Source organism: Hippocampus bargibanti, linkage group LG10, assembly GCF_051943395.1.
Source record: "Hippocampus bargibanti isolate YZ-2025 linkage group LG10, ASM5194339v1, whole genome shotgun sequence".
Taxonomy (NCBI): Eukaryota; Metazoa; Chordata; class Actinopteri; order Syngnathiformes; family Syngnathidae; genus Hippocampus; species Hippocampus bargibanti.
Genome location: NC_142743.1, coordinates 3,996,852 through 4,015,667, shown reverse-complemented (window position 1 = coordinate 4,015,667; position 18,816 = coordinate 3,996,852). Strand labels below are relative to the sequence as shown.

General features: G+C 45.4%; 1 protein-coding gene across 2 annotated transcripts; it reads left to right on the top strand.

The window, feature by feature from the left end:
• The first annotated feature begins 456 nt into the window (after nucleotides 1-456).
• LOC148892170 (delta-like protein A) lies at nucleotides 457-17,542 on the top strand. Of its 2 annotated transcripts, XM_089005523.1 has the most exons (11): nucleotides 474-1,004; nucleotides 1,199-1,519; nucleotides 3,126-3,186; nucleotides 4,195-4,452; nucleotides 5,588-5,648; nucleotides 5,741-5,871; nucleotides 7,530-7,699; nucleotides 7,785-8,001; nucleotides 10,722-11,487; nucleotides 12,198-12,306; nucleotides 15,691-17,531. In XM_089005523.1, exons 1-11 carry the CDS (start codon nucleotides 948-950, stop codon nucleotides 15,694-15,696), a joined length of 2,157 nt encoding a protein of 718 aa, XP_088861649.1. In that variant the 5' UTR covers nucleotides 474-947; the 3' UTR covers nucleotides 15,697-17,531. The 2 variants fall into 2 exon arrangements, with proteins under 2 accessions (XP_088861648.1, XP_088861649.1); XM_089005522.1 differs by having other exon boundaries at nucleotides 457-1,004; nucleotides 12,198-17,542.
• Nucleotides 17,543-18,816: the final 1,274 nt, after the last annotated feature.

Here is an 18,816-nt window from a genome sequence, read left to right as displayed (position 1 = left end):
CATAATCAAGAGGCAACTACATCAACGACCATCACAAAGATAAATAAAACGACTTTATTATCCAGTACAATTTATTTCTTTAATTACAATACAATAGCACATTTATTATACATAAAATATGGTCTATTTTGTGTAGTTTTAGGGCTTATTTAGTAGAAATTTATGTTTTATGGGCGACCTGGGAACGGATTATTCTCATTTGAATGGTTTCTTATGGGAAATTAATGTTTGGAAGACAAGCCTTTCCCCTTCCACACACTTTCTGGGAACTAATTTGTAAAAAAAGTTTGTAAACTGAGGTACCAATCTGCCAACGTTCCACGCACCTTTCGGGATGCAGCCACAATGTTTACGACTGAAAGTAGACGAGAACAAAGTCTCAAGGCTACAAAGGAAACAAAAGCGAACGACGTGGAGGTTAAAAAAGGAGAGAAAAGTTTCTAATTTCCCAACGTGCGACAGGAGTGCGATGAGGCTCACCGGGGACAGATTGGGGGGGGGGGTGTTTGGGATGGGAGTGATTTGCATGTTATTAGCATAGCATGTATATAACCGGCTGCAAGCGGCCCGCGCCGGACAGCCGCGAAGAAGGAGGCGACACGCGAACACAGAGAAAAAAGGGGGCAAGATGTGGGGGCCGCTCAAGAAAGGAGAAGGGCGCCTTTGTCTGGGATTATAACGCCATCAGGACTCTTTCAATTATCTCCCCCTGCCCAAGAAAAATACTATTTATTTATTTATTTATTTATTTATGAGCAACACTTTTCACTCTTTCAAGATCTCCGGAGAAAGTTTTGGGATTAAGCGTCTGGTCTCGTACTTTTTTCTCCCCCCCTTTCACCTCCGGGACGCGCATGCGCAGTGAGCCTGCTCCATGCCTCTTTTTTCCGGGCCCGTTTAAACTTTCTTTTTTTTAAATTATTATTATTTATTACTTTTTATTTATCATGTATTTATTAAAGATGTTACTAGGCGCTGCGGTGCTGGCCACGTTGCTATGTCGGGTAAGTTGCACACTCAAAATGCTTGTCTGTGACTGTAAAGTGTCCTTCAGGGCTTTAAAAGGCGCTTCAAATATAATGTATTTTTATTATTAAAAATCGCTCCCCCCAAAAAAAGAAAAAAAAAAGAAAAACAAAATAACCTTTGGTATATAAGTCTTTCGTTCTTTTTGAATGGCGCCCTACTCTCCCGCCAGGGTTTCTGTTCTGGGGTCTTCGAATTGCGTCTTCAGGAGTTCCTCAACAAGAAAGGCGCGCTTGGTAACATAAACTGCTGCGCTCGGAGGGGCGGTGACGACAGCTCCCCTCCGTCGTCGTCCGCGGGGCAATGCGCCTGCCAGACCTACTTCAGGGTGTGCCTGAAGCACTACCAGCCCAACGCGTCGCCCGAGCCGCCGTGCACTTACGGCGCTGCCGTCACGCCAGTGTTGGGCGCCAACTCCTTCCGGGTTCCGGACGCCATCCCGGAAAGCTCCTTCAGCAACCCCGTCAGGATCAACTTCGGCTTCACTTGGCCGGTAAGCGCGAGCAGAGTATGTGTGTTTATGTGTGTAGTGACGTCATCGCTCCTCTCGCCAAGTCTCTCTATTTACTCGCGCGTCGTCTGGTGCGGCCTTCATTTACAATCAGAAATAAGACTTCCCCCCCAGCACAACTGCTCGTTTGATTTTGTTTTCAGTAAAGTCTCGTTATATCGATATTCTCGGGAGTTAGAAAAATGTCGATATAACCGTACTGTCGCTATATCCGTCCTGCGCCGAACTGCATTAACAAAAGCCGCCAAAAGAGGGCATCCAAGCGCCATATAAGAAACGCAGCTGGCCATGAGCTCGCCGTTTTGTGCCTGTTTTTTTTGGGTGAGAGATGTTCCCCCAATGTTGCCTCAAAATGGCACATATAATTCTTTAATCGATTGCAAACATGTATGCTTTCCTCTTCAGTGCTTTCCTCTACAGTGTATTTGAATCATATTCATAACTGGATGTGTAACAAGAAAGCATATTATCCGAATCTGAAGCCATTGTTTGGATTCACAAGCAATGCAAGACGTCTTGGCGTGAAGTCATTTTTATTGGTGTTTTGCATTTGAATAAAAAGTGACATCGGTTGTCCTTTAATACACAGTATGGAATGTATGGTAATTTTCAAAATCACGCTTCAGCAGACAAAACAAGAAACATTGTTGCAAAAAACGATTGCATTCATATACAGTACAGTGGGCATGTACATAACACAACAGGGAAACTGCAACGCTTACATCTTACTGTATTATGTATGCAATTTTAAAAAGTCATCAATCTTCTTCTGCTTCCCATTTTTACCTTTTAACACAAGCACTTCAATCTCGTCTGCTACACACGAGCTAGCGTCTGAAAATGGAAATGGCTCCGCTACACGGGAGCTGGTCACGTAACAAATTCACGTGACCAAGTCACGTGACCAAGTCGACCAATGGCGAGGCCGATGGCGTGTATCGATATAAACATAGCAAAATGGCCAGCGGGAGATGAAATAGACCACCGTAGTAACCGGATTATCATAAAAACCACGAATCATACTAAACTGAACTAATTATACATAAAAAGACTAGAAATGTGCACGGGAAATGAAAATAGTGTCGTAATAAGAAGTTTTATCAGTATAAACGATATCGATATAACGAGACTTTACTGTATTTTGTTTTTCTCTGCTGTCTTTAGTCTCTTTCTATTTTCTCACACTCAGCCTCTTTTTTTCTGACCCCACCAACCCCCATTTGGAAATTATTTCCAGCCCCCCTAAAAACTTGGTCCAAATATCCATAAATCTCCTTGTCCATCTATCAAGTAGTACTTATCCGCATTGTTGTGGGGGGGGGGGGCGATCTAAAATGCTTCATTTATCCAAAATGTGTCCATTCACCCAGTGTTGCCTTCGTGTACAATCCGAAATCTCAATTTCCTCCCCGGAAACAACAGGCTGATTCCTTCCAAAAGTCCTCAAATAGACTGGGTTTGAGGTGGGGGGTTGTGGGATGGGGTGGGATTCTGCTGTTAGTACGTTACCCCTCGGGGTGCGGGTGGGTTGATGTATGACACCCCTGGGGGGGTTCCGTCCGTCTCACCAAGCCATTGGTCTCCTCAGGGGACCTTCTCCCTCATCATTGAGGTGCTGCACACCGACTCTAAAGACGACCTGTCCACAGGTAAGGGGCATCTTACCCCCCCCCCCCTCGCCGCCGCCGCAAATCAATGTGATTGTGACGTAAAAAATGTTGCAAGTACAGGAAAGCTGGCTCTCTAGCTAGCTAGAGAGCAGTGACGTGCAGTCAGTGGAGGCAGGTGAGACAGTGCCTCACCTGTCATCATGGAAAGCTGTCATGGAAATGTCAAATGAATAAATAAATTAAACAGTTAGATGTATTGAGTGATTTGTACTTTAAAATTCTTGTCCATTTAACTTCACCGTTTTAGGATTTTTTTCAAAATCGCTGACATTTACCATTCAAATACTAAGTAGAGACGAGCGGTGACGTCATTGATGACGTCAGTGCCTCACCAGCCATGAACCTCACCGCACGTCACTGCTAGAGAGCCAGCTAGGTATCTAGATATCTAGCTGGCTAGCTACCTCACTCGCTATCTAGCTAGCTACCTAGCCAGCGATCTAGCTAGCTACCGATCTGGCTATCTAGCTAGCTACGTAGCTGGCTATCTATTTGTTATCTATTAGCTATCTAGCTAGCTACCTGGCTGGCTATCTAGCTAGCTACCTATCTGGCTATATATTTGTTATCTATTAGCTATCTATCTAGCTGGCTATCTAGCTAGCTACCTGGCTAACTATCTAGCTGGCTATCTAACTGGCTATCTGGCTGTCTAGTTATCTATCTAGCTGCTATCTAGCTACCTAGCTGTGTCTATTAGCTATCTATTGACTATCTATTAGCTAGCTAACTTTCTATCTATTTGAGTTACTTCCGGGCTGAGTGAACGCTGGCGCGTGCGGCTGCCGCTACTCACCCACAGAAATACTGATCCTGTGACTGAAAAGTGACCTTGAGAGATTTGAAAGGCGCTTAGAAATGAAATGTATTATTATTATTAGCAAAAAAAAAACAGATTCTTTGACATACTACTAGAGAGCCCACATGGCAGCTACAATATTTAACAATAAGCCAAAATAACCAAACGCTGCTTCCGCCCTCCCCCAGAGAACCCAGAACGCGTGATCAGCACCATCATCACTCAGCGCCACTTGACGGTGGGCGAGGATTGGTCGCAGGACCTGCACACTGCGGGCCGCACGGAGCTGAAGTACGCGTACCGCTTCGTTTGCGACGAGCACTACTACGGCGATGGCTGCTCCGTCTTCTGCCGCCCCCGGGATGACGCCTTTGGACATTTTACCTGCGGAGAGCGCGGGGAGATCGTGTGCGATGCCGGGTGGAAGGGACAATACTGCACCGAGCGTGAGTACCCACGTATCTCCCACCCCCCGTAAAAAGGATGTTGCGTCAGTGTTACGGTGTGCAAAGCATCGCCATTTTAAAGCATAAAAAGTACTTCAAAAATTGCCACGCATATCATAAATTGCCACGCGTGGCATAAATTGCCCCACGCGCTTTCGCGATTGGCTGTCCCTCAGTGGTTTGGTGGTTTGGTCATGAAGGGCGGGGGCAGGGAAGGGGTGGGGGTGGATTGGGAGGGGGGGGTTATTGTTTGAAGTGGGCAGCTGCCGACAGCCCTCAGACAATGGGGGCAGCTGTCGCACGCTGGCAACACACTCGCCAGCTGTCCACTCTTATCTCACTTGCCGCCGCCTGACCAATAAAAAGGCAGAGAAGGAAACAAAAAAAGAAAAACCATGGTGGCTTCGGGGTCAAGGAGGATCAGGGGCAGGACGTGTGAGAGCGTGTGTTCACTCTCGCATATACAGTGATACTTCAGCTTACGAACTTAATTGGTTCCCAGAAAGTGTGTGTAAGGTGAAAAGACCGTCTGCCAAACATTTATTTCCCATAAGAATCCATTAAAATGAGAATAATCCATTCCCCGGTCCCCATAAAACAACCCCAAAAAATCGATGAGAAGGTTTCTTCAGCCGTCATCTGTACAAAAGTGAAGGTTTCGGACGTTTCGCCTCCTATCCAAGAGGCTTCGTCAGCGAACTAAAGTCTGACTGGTCGTATCGGCCCCATATATATAACCCTAACTATATATATATAACTTAAAAAATATATAACTTTTAGGGTTATATATATGGGGCCGATACGACCAGTCAGACTTTAGTTCGCTGACGAAGCCTCTTGGATAGGAGGCGAAACGTCCGAAACCTTCACTTTTGTACAGATGACGGCTGAAGAAACCTTCTCATCGATGGACCACTCCTGTATGACTGAGAGCTTACACAGACGAACCCCAAAAAATGAACTTTTTGCCTCACACACACTTTCTGGGAACCAATTAAGTTCGTGCGCTGAGGAATCACTGTACACACTCACCCATGTGGGGGGGGAGGGGGTTTGCCCCTCCATCATTAAGTCCAGTTCACTTCAATAATCGTTTTTTATTATTTATTCATTTTTATTTTTTGTTATCCCTTAGCAATTTGCCTGCCGGGCTGCAACGACGAGCATGGTTTCTGCGAGAAGCCCGGCGAGTGCAAGTAGGTGTCGGGTGAAGGGGGGGGGGGGGGGTAAAACATTGCCTCCCAAGTGGTCTTACTGGACTTACCCCCCCACCCCAACCGGTCCCCAGGTGCCGGGTGGGCTTCAAGGGCCGCTACTGCGACGAGTGCATCCGCTACCCGGGCTGCCTCCACGGGACCTGCCAGCAGCCTTGGCAGTGCAACTGTCAGGAGGGCTGGGGGGGCCTCTTCTGCAACCAAGGTGGGCAGCGCACCCGAGGAACACTCGCTGGCGACCAATCGGCAATTTTGCAACATTAAGGTCCGTTTGGACAAGCCTGCTCTGAGGTCTCAAAATGGACCAGATGTTGTCAGTGGTGATGAGTCTTTTCCACCCCCATTTTGGAAATACAGTAAAGTCTCGTTATATCGATATCGGATATATCGATAGTCCCGGTTATATCGATACTATTTCTATGCACGCACGGAGAAAATTACATGCAAACAGGGTCGGATATATCGATAGTCCCGGTTATATCGATATTTTTTCGGACTCCCTTGAATATCGATATAACAAGACTTTACTGTACAACAGAAGTACGGGTAACATCCGATTTACGACCGGCGCGACTTCCGACCACCTGTACTTATGACCGCTAGACCCTTTTTTTTAAATTCTACGCGTGGCACCGCAACGCGCAAGAAGCCGGCAACGTGTACTACAATTTTGGCCAGCCAGCATGTCACACACTCGCACAGCAATCTACCGCGTGACTCCACTCAATACAGTCGTTATACAGTGCAGATACTGTCGCGGCAACATCTCCTGTAGTACTGTGTACTGCTTTCTCCGAGCGTGTGTTGGGCAACCTCTTCTGACCGTTATCAGGGAGAGCGATTTTATATTCCAGGTACAGTTATACAGTAATAAAAATCGATAACACGAAATCTAAAATGATAAAAATGACACATGAAAGTTATAAAATGTATAAATGAACTGGAAACAGTTTGGTAATAGTATTCAATAGAAAACATTACTTAAAAAGAACAGATTGACATTGTTTACTATCCTGTCGTGTCAACGTCACGTTGGCTATTTTGAATGGATTTCGACTTACGACCGTTTGACTTACGACTGTTTTGTCGGAACGGAATCCGGTCCTAACTCGGATGTTACCTGTACTGTTAAGCGGATTAATGCAAATACATATTGTCAAAAATAAAAATAGACATGACAAAAATGTTTTTAAATACATGAAATCTAAATAGAGTCATTTCAAAACTCAACAGCGCCCCACTACATTTTCTGTTGCTAGTGCAACACCGAGTCCATATTCCCGAAATAGTCACCATAAGAATACATTTCACTGCGACGGTGTGGCACAAGTCTGGACTTAAAACCAACACAAAGGACGATCACGTCGGACATAAGCGCCAAAGCTCAAGTCATGCTAATCAGAATCAGAAAGCCTTTCATCGTCCCATAATAATAATAATAATAATAATAATAATATAAGCACCTTTCAGAACTCTCAAGGTCACTTTACAGACACAGGATAAGTTTTTCTGTGGGTGATCAGCTGCAGTCACACACCCGGTTCACTCAACCCGGAAGTAACTGAAATAGATAGAAAGCTAGCTGGCTAGACAATAGATAGCTAATAGATAGCCAGCCAGCTAGCTAGACAGCTGACATTCGCTAAACTGAGCCCCCCGAGAGCGTGTCGCTAATCTGTCAACGCTATCGAAAAATCCGCTGCGCCTGAAACGTAACCTCCATGTTTGGTTGCTAATAATACAGCTGTGGTCTTTATGGGGTGGGGGGTCACCAGTTGTTGGCCTGAATTGAAAAGCAGCACTCACAACATTAGCCGACGCTAATCCCCGCCCGCGCGTGTCATGTGTCCCGCGTCCGTCCAGACCTGAACTACTGCACGCACCACAAGCCCTGCATGAATGGGGCCACTTGTAGCAACACAGGCCAGGGCAGCTACACCTGTTCCTGCAGGCCCGGCTTCGCCGGCGCCAGCTGCGAGATCCAAGTTAACGAATGCGCCGGGGACCCCTGCCGCAACGGGGGCAGCTGCGCCGTAAGTCCCGTTCTCACACAAAATCCCCAAAAACGCGACGCGTGGTCGCCCGCCGGCTGCCGTTAACCCCTGCTGTCCTCGTCAGGACTTGGAGAACACCTACAGGTGCGAGTGCCCTCATGGTTTCTACGGCAACAACTGCGAGCTGAGCGCCATGACGTGCGCCGACGGGCCCTGCTCCAACGGCGGCCGCTGCAGCGACAACCCCGACGGTGGCTACTTCTGCCAGTGCGCCAGCGGCTACGCCGGCTTCGCCTGCGAGAAGAAGATCGACCACTGCACCTCGGCACCCTGCTCCAACGGTGAGGGCCGGCCCGCCTCTAGCCCACTAGCCCACCGGCAAACCTGTTCAAAAGTTACGATAAATCAAGCTGTTGGGTCGCTAGCTTTTAGCAGTGTCTGAAACTCAAAAAGTTAGCGGAGACCAGGGCAGACAACTCTGTTGCCTGCCCGGCCATAAAGTTGCCTGCCCCATTTTTCACAACTTGAAACATAATAAGACAACTAATCGCAAAAAAAACATTGTTGCAAAGTATTAAAGGACAACCAACACCATTTTTTTCCTAACTGACATCAGAAAAACGTTTTATAGCATCTAAAATACCCAAAACACGCAGGCTGATCTTTTTAGTCAAATGCAAAACACCAATAAAAATAACTTAAAGTGTCCCAAAACTGCCACAAAATGAGCTTGGAATTGGGCAGATTCAGAGAGTCCCGCCCCCTTGTTCGTGGTGTCACTATTGGTCACACACTGCCTTGCTCCAGAATCAAAACAATGGCTTCAGAGAGTTCAGATTCGGAGAAGATGCTTTCTTGTTACTCATCCAGTTATGAATATGATTTAAATAGTTCTGAAGAGGAAAGCATAAATGTTTGCAATTGATTAAAGAAGTCATTCCGTATCAATTCAAGCCGTCTGGACTCCAATGTAGTGCCCAGAAAATGCACAAGATGGCGCACAAGCTACGTTGGAAGTGGGCTGATTTGTCCGCTAGGAATTTGTGTCAACTTATACCTTCTTTATGCACGTTACTGCAAGTGGCTGCGACACACAACGACTCACCATTGTGTTATTTATGTAGTTTTCCTTCTAATTTCGCGATCAACAGTGTTTTCAGCCGGAAAAAAAGTACCCAAAATGCATTGTGTGTCGGTCAGGGGCGTTCCATCCGTGACATCACTTAGGGCATCGTCGTCAACTCGAAAACAAGACTTCATGAATATTCAGTGTGAGTCTTAAAATGGAAAATACAGTAAAGTCTCGTTATATCGATATTCAAGGGAGTACGAAAAAATATCGATATAACCGGGACTATCGATATATCCGACCCTGTTTGCAAGTAATTTTCTCCGTGCGTGCATAGAAATAGTATCGATATAACCGGGACTATCGATATATCCGATATCGATATAACGAGACTTTGCTGTATAGCGATATGCTGTGGAATCTTTGTAAATTGCGCTCAGTATAACTCATTTGAAGTAATTTTACAAATTATGGACGCAACTTGTCCGGAGGTGTCTGTTGTCCTTTAAGGATTTTTTTTTGATTAAGGATGTACCTACCACAAATGCTCTCTTGCTTAATTTATCGTAAATATCCATAGCTGATGATTTTGCTCCAGTTGTCGTTTGTCCATACACTGTTCGGGATGTTGCACAATGCAATGTTTGCGTTGTCTGCTACAAGCCACGTGAATTCTTCTTTCCACGATGCTTTTAATGTGCGTTCAATTTCTAAGCGCCTTTCAAAACGCTCAAGGACACTTTACAGCCACGGGATAATTTACGTTTTGTAGCGTCATAAATTTTGTTAGCTTCTTTTGAATCTTCTGGAGCTGAGGTTCTGTGTTTTGTTCTACTTTGGAAAATGATATGCAAATGCACGACCTTATCACGCTCTGGGAAAGTCTGAAGCACAAAGCAGGCTTCTGATTGGCTGCCGTGCCAAGTATGCAACTTGCCAAACGAACTGTTTTTTTTTCTTCCTTCAGCGATCGCTATTCGGTGAAATTTTAACCCGGATCCTTTCACAAAACGGTTGGTAAGCCAACAACCACACACGATATCACCATCGTACTAAAACGCAAAGACTTTCATTCATCAAAACCAAAAATGAAACTAATAAGCATACAAACGAATGATCACACTTGCTGACAACTGTTGTGTTTACTTGGCTATCGGCCTCCCGGAAGTTAGCGGCCGATCACGTGATCATAACAAACAACGTCCCGCTGGCATCTCCTATAACGCTCGGGAAAGTCCGGGAGCAGAAAGCAGGCTTCTGATTGGCTGCCGTGCAGAGTATGCAAATTGACAACCGAACCGAAATTTCCAAAACAAACGAAGATTTCAAAATCGGAAATCGGAATAATTTATTCCGATTTATAAAGCAAACGTTTTCGAAAAAAAACTTTTTTTTTTTTTTTTTCTTGGAAAAGTTGTCGGCCACCCGGGGTGGAGACGTTCTGTAAGTTATACGCCCGACGTAAAAGTTGCACGCCCCGGGCGTCCAGGCAGACATTATTTCAGACACTGCTTTTAGTCCTGAAGTTCTGAAGGGTTATGACCAGGGGTGGGCGATCCCAGTCCTGGAGGGCTAACCTCCTCCAGGACTAGGATTGCCCACCCCTGGTTTTGACTGTCTGAACCCAAGTCAGTGGCTCCACTTGACTCTGGTTTTACCACGGGACATTGGGTCTCGCTTGAGGGCCTACCTCACTGCCCTGGAAAGCAGTTGGCGACTCAACGGGGACTGGAGTTGCCGCGACGTCTCCCAGAGATCGCCATGGTGTCACTCCAGGACTAGGATCGCCCACCCCTGGTCATAACCCTTCAGAACTTCAGCACTAAAAGCTAGCGACCCAACAGCTTGTTCTATCGTAACTTTTGTATATTAACGGCAGGGTAGACCGTTTCAACTGGCGAGGAGATCAGCAAAACGGAGGGCAATTCTCTCAACCAAAGCACCGGTCCGCCCCCACAAGGTCCGTGTGACCTTGAGCGTTTGTGTTCTCAGGTGCTCATTGCGTGGATCTGGTCAACTCGTACCTGTGCCAGTGCCCTGACGGCTTCACGGGCATGAACTGCGACCACGCCAGCGATAAGTGCTCCTCAGTACCCTGCCAGAACGGGGGCACCTGCCAGGAAGCCGCTCACGGCTACACTTGCACCTGCCCGCCAGGCTACGCCGGGCGCAACTGCAGCTCGCCAATCGGCCGCTGCGAACACAACCCGTGCCACAATGGCGCCACCTGCCACGAGAGGAACAACCGCTACGTCTGCGCCTGCGCTCCGGGTTACGGGGGCCGCAATTGCCAGTTCTTGCTGCCCGAGCATGCCGCCGTCCGGGGCTCCGAGGTGCCCTGGATGGCGGTCTGGTCCGGGGTGGCTCTGGTGCTCCTGCTTCTAGCGGGCTGCGCCGTGCTGCTTGGATTCTTCCGCTCCAAAGTCCGAGATGACGGTTCGGGGGAGGGCGAAACCATCAACAACCTGACCAATAACTGCCAACGCGGCGAGCAGGACGGCGTAGTCTTGCCGACCCCGGCAGTGAAAAACATCAACAAAAAGATGGACTTGTGCAGTGGCGAGGACCCCGGGGAGGGTTCGTCGCCGGGACGTCGCTGCTACAAGAGCAGATCGCCGCCCGCGGACTACAACCTGGTGCACGAGGTCAACTACGAACGGGCAGCCAAAGACACGCTAGCGGAGGCGGCCCGTGAGGACAAGTGCCGAGCCCAGGACTCCTTCGAGTTTGAGGAGAAACCCAGCAAACGCGTAAAATGGTAGGAAGGCCGCTCACCCCAAATGTATCCGTGCCGATTGGTCATAGGTGTCAAAGTCAAGACCTGGGAGCCAAATCTGGCCCGTCACATCATTTTATTTGGCCCGCGGTAGCAAATCAAGCATGTCAAGTTCCATGATGCTGTCCCAACCAAAATTTCAAATTGTCATATGCAAACCACAAGCACAGTTCTTGTTCTTCACCATGTTTACCAGTGGGTCTTAATCTTTGCAGGCATGGAAGTTCTCCAACTTTCGTACACATGGCAAGTTTTTGTCCCTCCCAGGATCTTGGGGGCAATAGCTAAGCATTAAAGCAGTGTTTTTTAAAGTGGGTTCGATCGAACCCTTGGGGTTTGGTGAATCGGTCTCAGGGGGTTCGGTGGATCCTCTGCCGCAGAGGTCCAGCGGTCTAGTCTGCAGTTACTGGGCACAGTCATTGGTGATTCTTAAACTGGTCGATGGAACCCTGGGGGTTCGGTGGATCCTCTGCCATAGAGGTCCACCCTTCGGTCGAGTTTTCAGTTAGTTGGTATAGTCATGAATGGTTCTTAAACCGTGTTGGATGGAACCCTAGGGGGTCGGTGAGTCGGTCTCAGGGGTTCGGTGGATCCTTCGCCGCAGAGGTTCACCCCTCGGTCTAGTTTGCAGTTACTGGGCGCAGTCATTGAAAGAAAAGCTCAACTGATTTTTCCCCCCTCTTTCTTCACAGCGAAACGTTGGAAATCCATAGCCCAGAAACGTCTGCGTGTGCGGACCACAAGTACAAATCTGTGTTTGTCGTGTCGGAGGAGAAGGACGAATGTATCATTGCAACGGAGGTGAGTCGTCCGTTGACGTTCTTGAAGGTGACTGGCTTTGGTTCGTTCCAATCCAGATAGGAGAAGTAAGGACTCCGTGTGGCACAGATGCCCAGGGCTTGTCAAAAACTTGAGCGGTTCAAAGGAAGGCTCACTCATTCAGTGCCAGACAAAGTGTCAAAAATGTGCCCAGTCCGGGCACATTTTTGTCATTGTCACTCAAATTCCAAGGCCCATAGAAGATTGAGTTTTAGGACGACGTCAACATTCAATGCAGTGTAAGAAACCGTAGACTCTTCTATTTCATCAGAAAAATAGTTATTTCCTAAATGATATGGGTCTGGAGTTATCTCAGCTTGAAATGGGGGCAGCTGTACAAAATACAGTATACAACATTGATATAGCGCAGCTTCAGAACAGCTGAAGCTGTAACAAAGCGCTAACATAGACAAAAGGCAAATGCTACTCCCCCGGGGAAGGGAAAAACATTGCCAGAGGTCTGACCAGCGCTTTATCGGCACCCAAACAATAACAACAAAACACGAACAAATTCGGGTAGGACGCTCTACATCATATTTTCAATTCACGACTACACATTCAATGCAGCGTAAGAAACCTTAGACTCTCCTCTTTCATCAGAAAAATAGTTCTTTCCTAAATGATATGGGTCTGGAGTTATCTGAGCTTAAAATGAGTGCGGCTGTACAAACTACAATGCAATACAGATGGATTGATATAGCGCTTGAACAACAGCTGAAGCTGAAACAAAGCGCTATCATGGACAAAACTGGAAATGCTGCCCCTTGTGGAAGGGAAAAAAACCATAACCAGAGGTCATGGCCAGCGCTTTAACGGCATCCAAACAAGAAAAAAAACAACCCGAACAAATTCGGGAATGGCGCTCCACGTCACGCGTTTCAATTCGCAAATAAATTCGGAAATATGGCAGTGAATGAGTTAAAAGGGTCTAGTTTAGTTGGATACAGTGGACGACGGTATACCGTTGGCTAGTTTGCAGCAGCAAAGGTGGGCATAAGTCTATTTGAAAAATCAAACATTTTGAGTGAGCCCCACCTGGTGTCCTCTGGCGCTCCACAGGGTCCAATGTCGGGGCCCCATGTTGTTTGCCACTCTCCGGGTTCCAGCTTTGGGAAATGCAGTACAGTGATATCTCAGCTTACGAACGCTTCAGCCTACAAACTGTTCGCCTCACATACATTAAATTTGCAAGCATATATTCTTGGCTGACGAACTAGTTTTCGGCTTATGAAACAAACCACACAGCGCCACGATGGCTGGCGGACTAGTTTTCCACACTCCCTTTCTTTGAGTGCGGATGTGGTTTGTTATTGAGTGTAGTACTTTTAATAAATAATAATAATAATAACAATAATACATTTCATTTCTAAGCGCCTTTCAAAACTCTCAAGGTCACTTTATAGTCACAGGATAAGTTTTTCTGTGGGTGAGCAGCGGCGGCCACACGTGCCATTCAACTCAAATAGATAGAAAGCGAGCTAACTAGCTAATAGATAGCTAATAGCCAACTAGACAGCGAGCGAGCTAGCTATATAGTTAATAGATAGCCAGCTAAATGTTAGCTAACCAGCCAGATAGCTAATAGATTAAACAATATGTCATTTCAATAAAACATTTGAAAAAATATTTTTTCCACAAAAAAAGGTATTTTGTGTTTTTTTTTCTTTATTTTATTATATTAATTTATGAAAAAGTGCCTTCAAAATCATTTTAAAAATACACCTTTTGCTAATATGCGAGCGAAAAAGACCCCACCACAGCCTAGTGTTCAGCGGAGAGAGGACACAAAAGAAAATGGCGGTTGAGCAGAAGAAGGATATCATCAAAAAACACCAACCAGGTGTTCGTTTGTGTGACTTAGCGTCCCAGTACCAGTACGCTATGTGTGGCTAAGGGTGTTCTGTGTTGTTTAAGTCAGTGATTTTCAACCACTGTGCCGCGGCACACTAGTGTGCCGTGAGAGATCGTCAGGTGTGCCGTGAGAAACTATCCAATGGCCCTTTTTCAAATTAAAAATTTTACAAACATTTATGAATCATTTTCTGCCAATATTATGTCATTGTCATGTGTCCGTGCTGAAAGACTGGGAGGGTAATTTAATATTTGTCCGTGTGGCAACACGTCACTGATTGCCTCTTTCCTGCGTTTGTGGTGTGCCGCGAAAAAATTCTAATATAAAAAAGACGTGCCCTGGCTCAAAAAAAGCTTGAAAAACACTGGTCTCAGCAACGGTCTCGTGCAATAGAAGAGGTTGGAAAACTTCTGTTGATTTGGATGAACAAAAAGCAGCTGGCAGGGGACCGTGTGAGTGAGGGTATTATCGCCGAGAAAGCACGGCAACTTCACTCGGATATCAGCAAGAGGCCCCTACACCAACGGCCATCACAAAGGTCAATAAATAATAATATAATAATACATTTAATGTATAAGCGCCTTTCAAAACTCTCAAGGTCACTTTACAGTCACACAATAACTTTTTGTGGGTGAGCTGTGGCAGCTACACGCGCCAGCGTTCACTCAACCTGGAAGTAACTCAAATAGATAGAAAGCTAGCTAATAGATACAATAATAATAATGATACACTTCATTTCTAAGCACCTTTCAAAACTCTCAAGGTCACTTTACAGTCACAGGATATAGTTGCTAATAGCCAGCTAGATAGCTAAACAATTGCTAGCTAGAGAGCTAGCGAGCCAGCTAGACAGATAATAGATAGCAAATAGTTAGGTAGCTAGCTAGCTAATAGATACAGTAATCATAATACATTTCATTTATAAGCACCTTTCAAAACTCAAGGTCACTTTACAGTCGCTAATCGATAGCTACCTAGCCAGCGAGATAGCTAAACAATAGCTAGCCAGATAGCTAGCGAGCCAGCTAGACACCTAATTGATAGCAAATAGATAGGTAGCTAGCTAATAGATACAATAATAATAATAATACATTTCATTTATAAGCACCTGTCAAAACTCTCAAGGTCACTTTACAGTCACAGGATACAGTCGCTAATAGATAGCTACATAGCCAGCTAGATAGCTAAATGATAGCAAAAAAACGACTTTATTTTACAGTAGTTTATTTCTTGAATTACAATACAATAGCACATTTATTATACATAAAATAAGGAATATTTAGTGTCGTTTTAAGGCTTATTTAGTAGAAAATGATGTTTTATGGGGATCTGGGAACAGATTATTCTCATTTTAATGGTTTCTTATGGGAAATACATATTCGGAAGATGAACTTTTCGCCTTACACACACTTTCTGGGAACAAATTAAGTTCGTGAGCCAAGGTATCACTGTATTTCCTTCTGCTGAGCAAATGACCTCTACGTTTTTTCACGGTATGCGGTGTCTTTTTACAGGTGTAAAGGGGCCGGCGCTGGGCCGGCTCATTTTTTTTGCTGTATGGGAGAGTTTTTATGCTCCTGGATGAGATGCTGCTCTACGCTCGCTACTGCTGCTGAGACCTTTTGACTGATATTCAGACTGAGCTGGTGCTCCAGTGGAAAAAGCGCCCGGGGGTCCTTTACGGGGAAGAAAAAGAAAAAAAACCTAGAACTAAAAAACGTCAAGTTTACGGTTCAACGTAAACGCCCACTTAGCTTCCTGTTTTGCCTCTGTCGGGCCTCGAGGGGTTAACAAAACGAAACGAAAACGAAAGAAATACAGGTAACATCCGAGTTACGACCGGCGCGAGTTACGACCACCCGCACTTACGACCCCCCCTACTTACGACCACCAGACCCTTTTTATTTATTTATTTATTTTTAATTCTACGCCTGGCAACTCAACACGCAAGCAGCCGGCAACGCATACTACAATTGTGGCCAGCCAGCATGTCACATATTGCACAGCAATCTACTGCGTGACTACACTCTATACACACACTATACAGTAATACAAATCGATAATATGAAATATAAAATGATAAAAATAATGGGTTTATTTTGATCGTTCGTCCCTGGTTCATTGCTTCTACGGGCGTTGATGGCCGATGATGGTTAAATCATCAGGAAGTCAGGTGTGGGACAGAATAAATTTGTTTAATCTTGATGACAGCAGAGACATCGCGGTGGAAGGAGGAAGCATGGAGAGAGAGAGATAGACGGAATGGGAGAGCATTTATATGGCGCACAGTGTGCGACACGATAGGATGTGACATAATGTAGATGTGCCATCATGTAAGGGAAGGCAGGATATCATGCATCAGGAAGTTGTTTGTTTAAACATGTTCGTGTGGCGAATTACCACAACAAAAAATGACACTAAAAGTTATACATTTATAAATGGACTGTAAACAGTTCGGTGTCTAATAGTATTCAATAGAAAATGTTGCTTAAAAACAACAGATCGTATACTATCCTGTCGTGTATACGTCACGTCGGCCATATGGAACGGATTTCGACTTACGACCATTCGACTTACGGCCATTCAGCTTACGACCAGTTTGTCGGAACGGAACCCAGTCATAGCTCGGATGTTACCTGTATTCCACGGACGGTGTGAGAAAAAGTTTTCATCAGCCGCCAAGATCGCTTTTTTGGGGGGTTGTTTTTTTTGCAACATTTGCACCCGGGGCCTTTTCTCCAAACCAGGAACCGCATCAAATGGCGGATGTTTGGCCATACTGGCCTGTTCGTACAATAATAATAATAATAAATAAAAGAATCAATAACGAGGTTGCTCGGTGAACTTTCAGGAAGGTTTTGTTTTGCCCTTCCGTGACTTAAGTATTGTTTTACCCCCTTTGTCCTCATCACGCTTTCTCACACAGATTGTCCTTTTGTTGTAAAATCAAGAGAAAAAAGAACAAATACCCAGGAAAAGTCATGATTTAATGATGATTTTTAATTTAAACTTAATTTAAGCATTTTTTTGTATTGTATATTTGTGCTTGTTTGTCAGGATTATTTAATTTAATTTGTTTTTTTTGATGGATGATATTTGCAAAGGCACTTCAGATCAATGAGAAAAAAAGGAGAAAACAAAAGTTATTTAAGAGGGATTGTGCTGTATGTTGTATTTTTTTTTGCTCACGACTCAATGAAGAAATTAGCCAAGAGTATTTTTACACAAAAAAATAAAGAAATAAAAAAAGATGCTTAACGTCCTCCATCTGTTGTGTCCACGCCCTCTACGCCCTCCACGCCCGCTTGCGCAACCCTGCGGCGGCCATTTCAATGGATGCACTGTTGGCCGCCACCCCGATGTGAAAAGGTCTCCGTGGAGACGGAAAAGAGGGGGAAAGGGGCTGGTTGGGGAAGAGGGGGGTCTATTCATGCAAGCCAAGCTTCTGCCACTCCGTTTGACACCAACAATGGCCCAGCCAGCCTCTCAAATGGGGCAAAACATCTAGAGAGAAAGTAAAAGCTCCTTTTCTTAACCCAGGGGTCGGCAACCTATGGCTGGCGAGCCATGGGCTCTTTGGTGATTGCATCTGGCTCACAGATAAAACTAAATATATTTTCTCGCTTTTTCGCTGTTCGTTTCCTGTTTGGGCAGCAGTTGGCTGAAAGTGCAATTTTGATTGGATGATACTGAGTTCGCGGTTGGCTAAAAGCGCAATTTTGATTGGATGATACTGACCTAGGAGTTGGCTGAAAGTGCAATTTTGATTGGATGATACTGAGCTAGCAGTTGGCTAAAAGCGCAATTTGGATTGGATGATACTGAGTTCGCGGTTGGCTAAAAGCGCAATTTTGATTGGATGATACTGACCTAGGAGTTGGCTGAAAGTGCAATTTTGATTGGATGATACTGAGCTAGCAGTTGGCTAAAAGCGCAATTTGGATTGGATGATACTGAGTTCGCGGTTGGCTAAAAGCGCAATTTTGATTGGATGATACTGAGCTAGCAGTTGGCTAAAAGCGCAATTTGGATTGGATGATACTGAGCTAGCGGCTGGCTAAAAGCGCAATTTTGATTGGATGATACTGAGCTAGCAGTTGGCTAAAACCGCAATTTGGATTGGATGATACTGAGCTAGCGGCTGGCTAAAAGCGCAATTTTGATTGGATGATACTGAGTTCGCGGTTGGCTAAAAGCGCAATTTGGATTGAATGATACTGAGCTAGCGGTTGGCTAAAAGCGCAATTTGGATTGGATGACACTGAGGAAGCGGTTGGCTAAAAGCGCAATTTTGATTGGATGATACTGACCTAGGAGTTGGCTAAAAGCGCAATTTTGATTTGATGATACTGAGCTCGCGGTTGGCTAAAAGCACAATTTTGATTGAATGATACTGAGCTAGCGGTTGGCTAAAAGCGCAATTTTGATTGGATGATACTGACCGAGGAGTTGGCTAAAAGCGCAATTTTGATTTGATGATACTGAGCTCGCGGTTGGCTAAAAGCGCAATTTTGATTGGATGATACTGAGCTAACGGTTGGCTAAAAGCGCAATTTTGATTGGGTGACACTGAGGAAGCGGTTGGCTAAAAGCGCAATTTTGATTGGATGATACTGAGCTAACGGTTGGCTAAAAGCGCA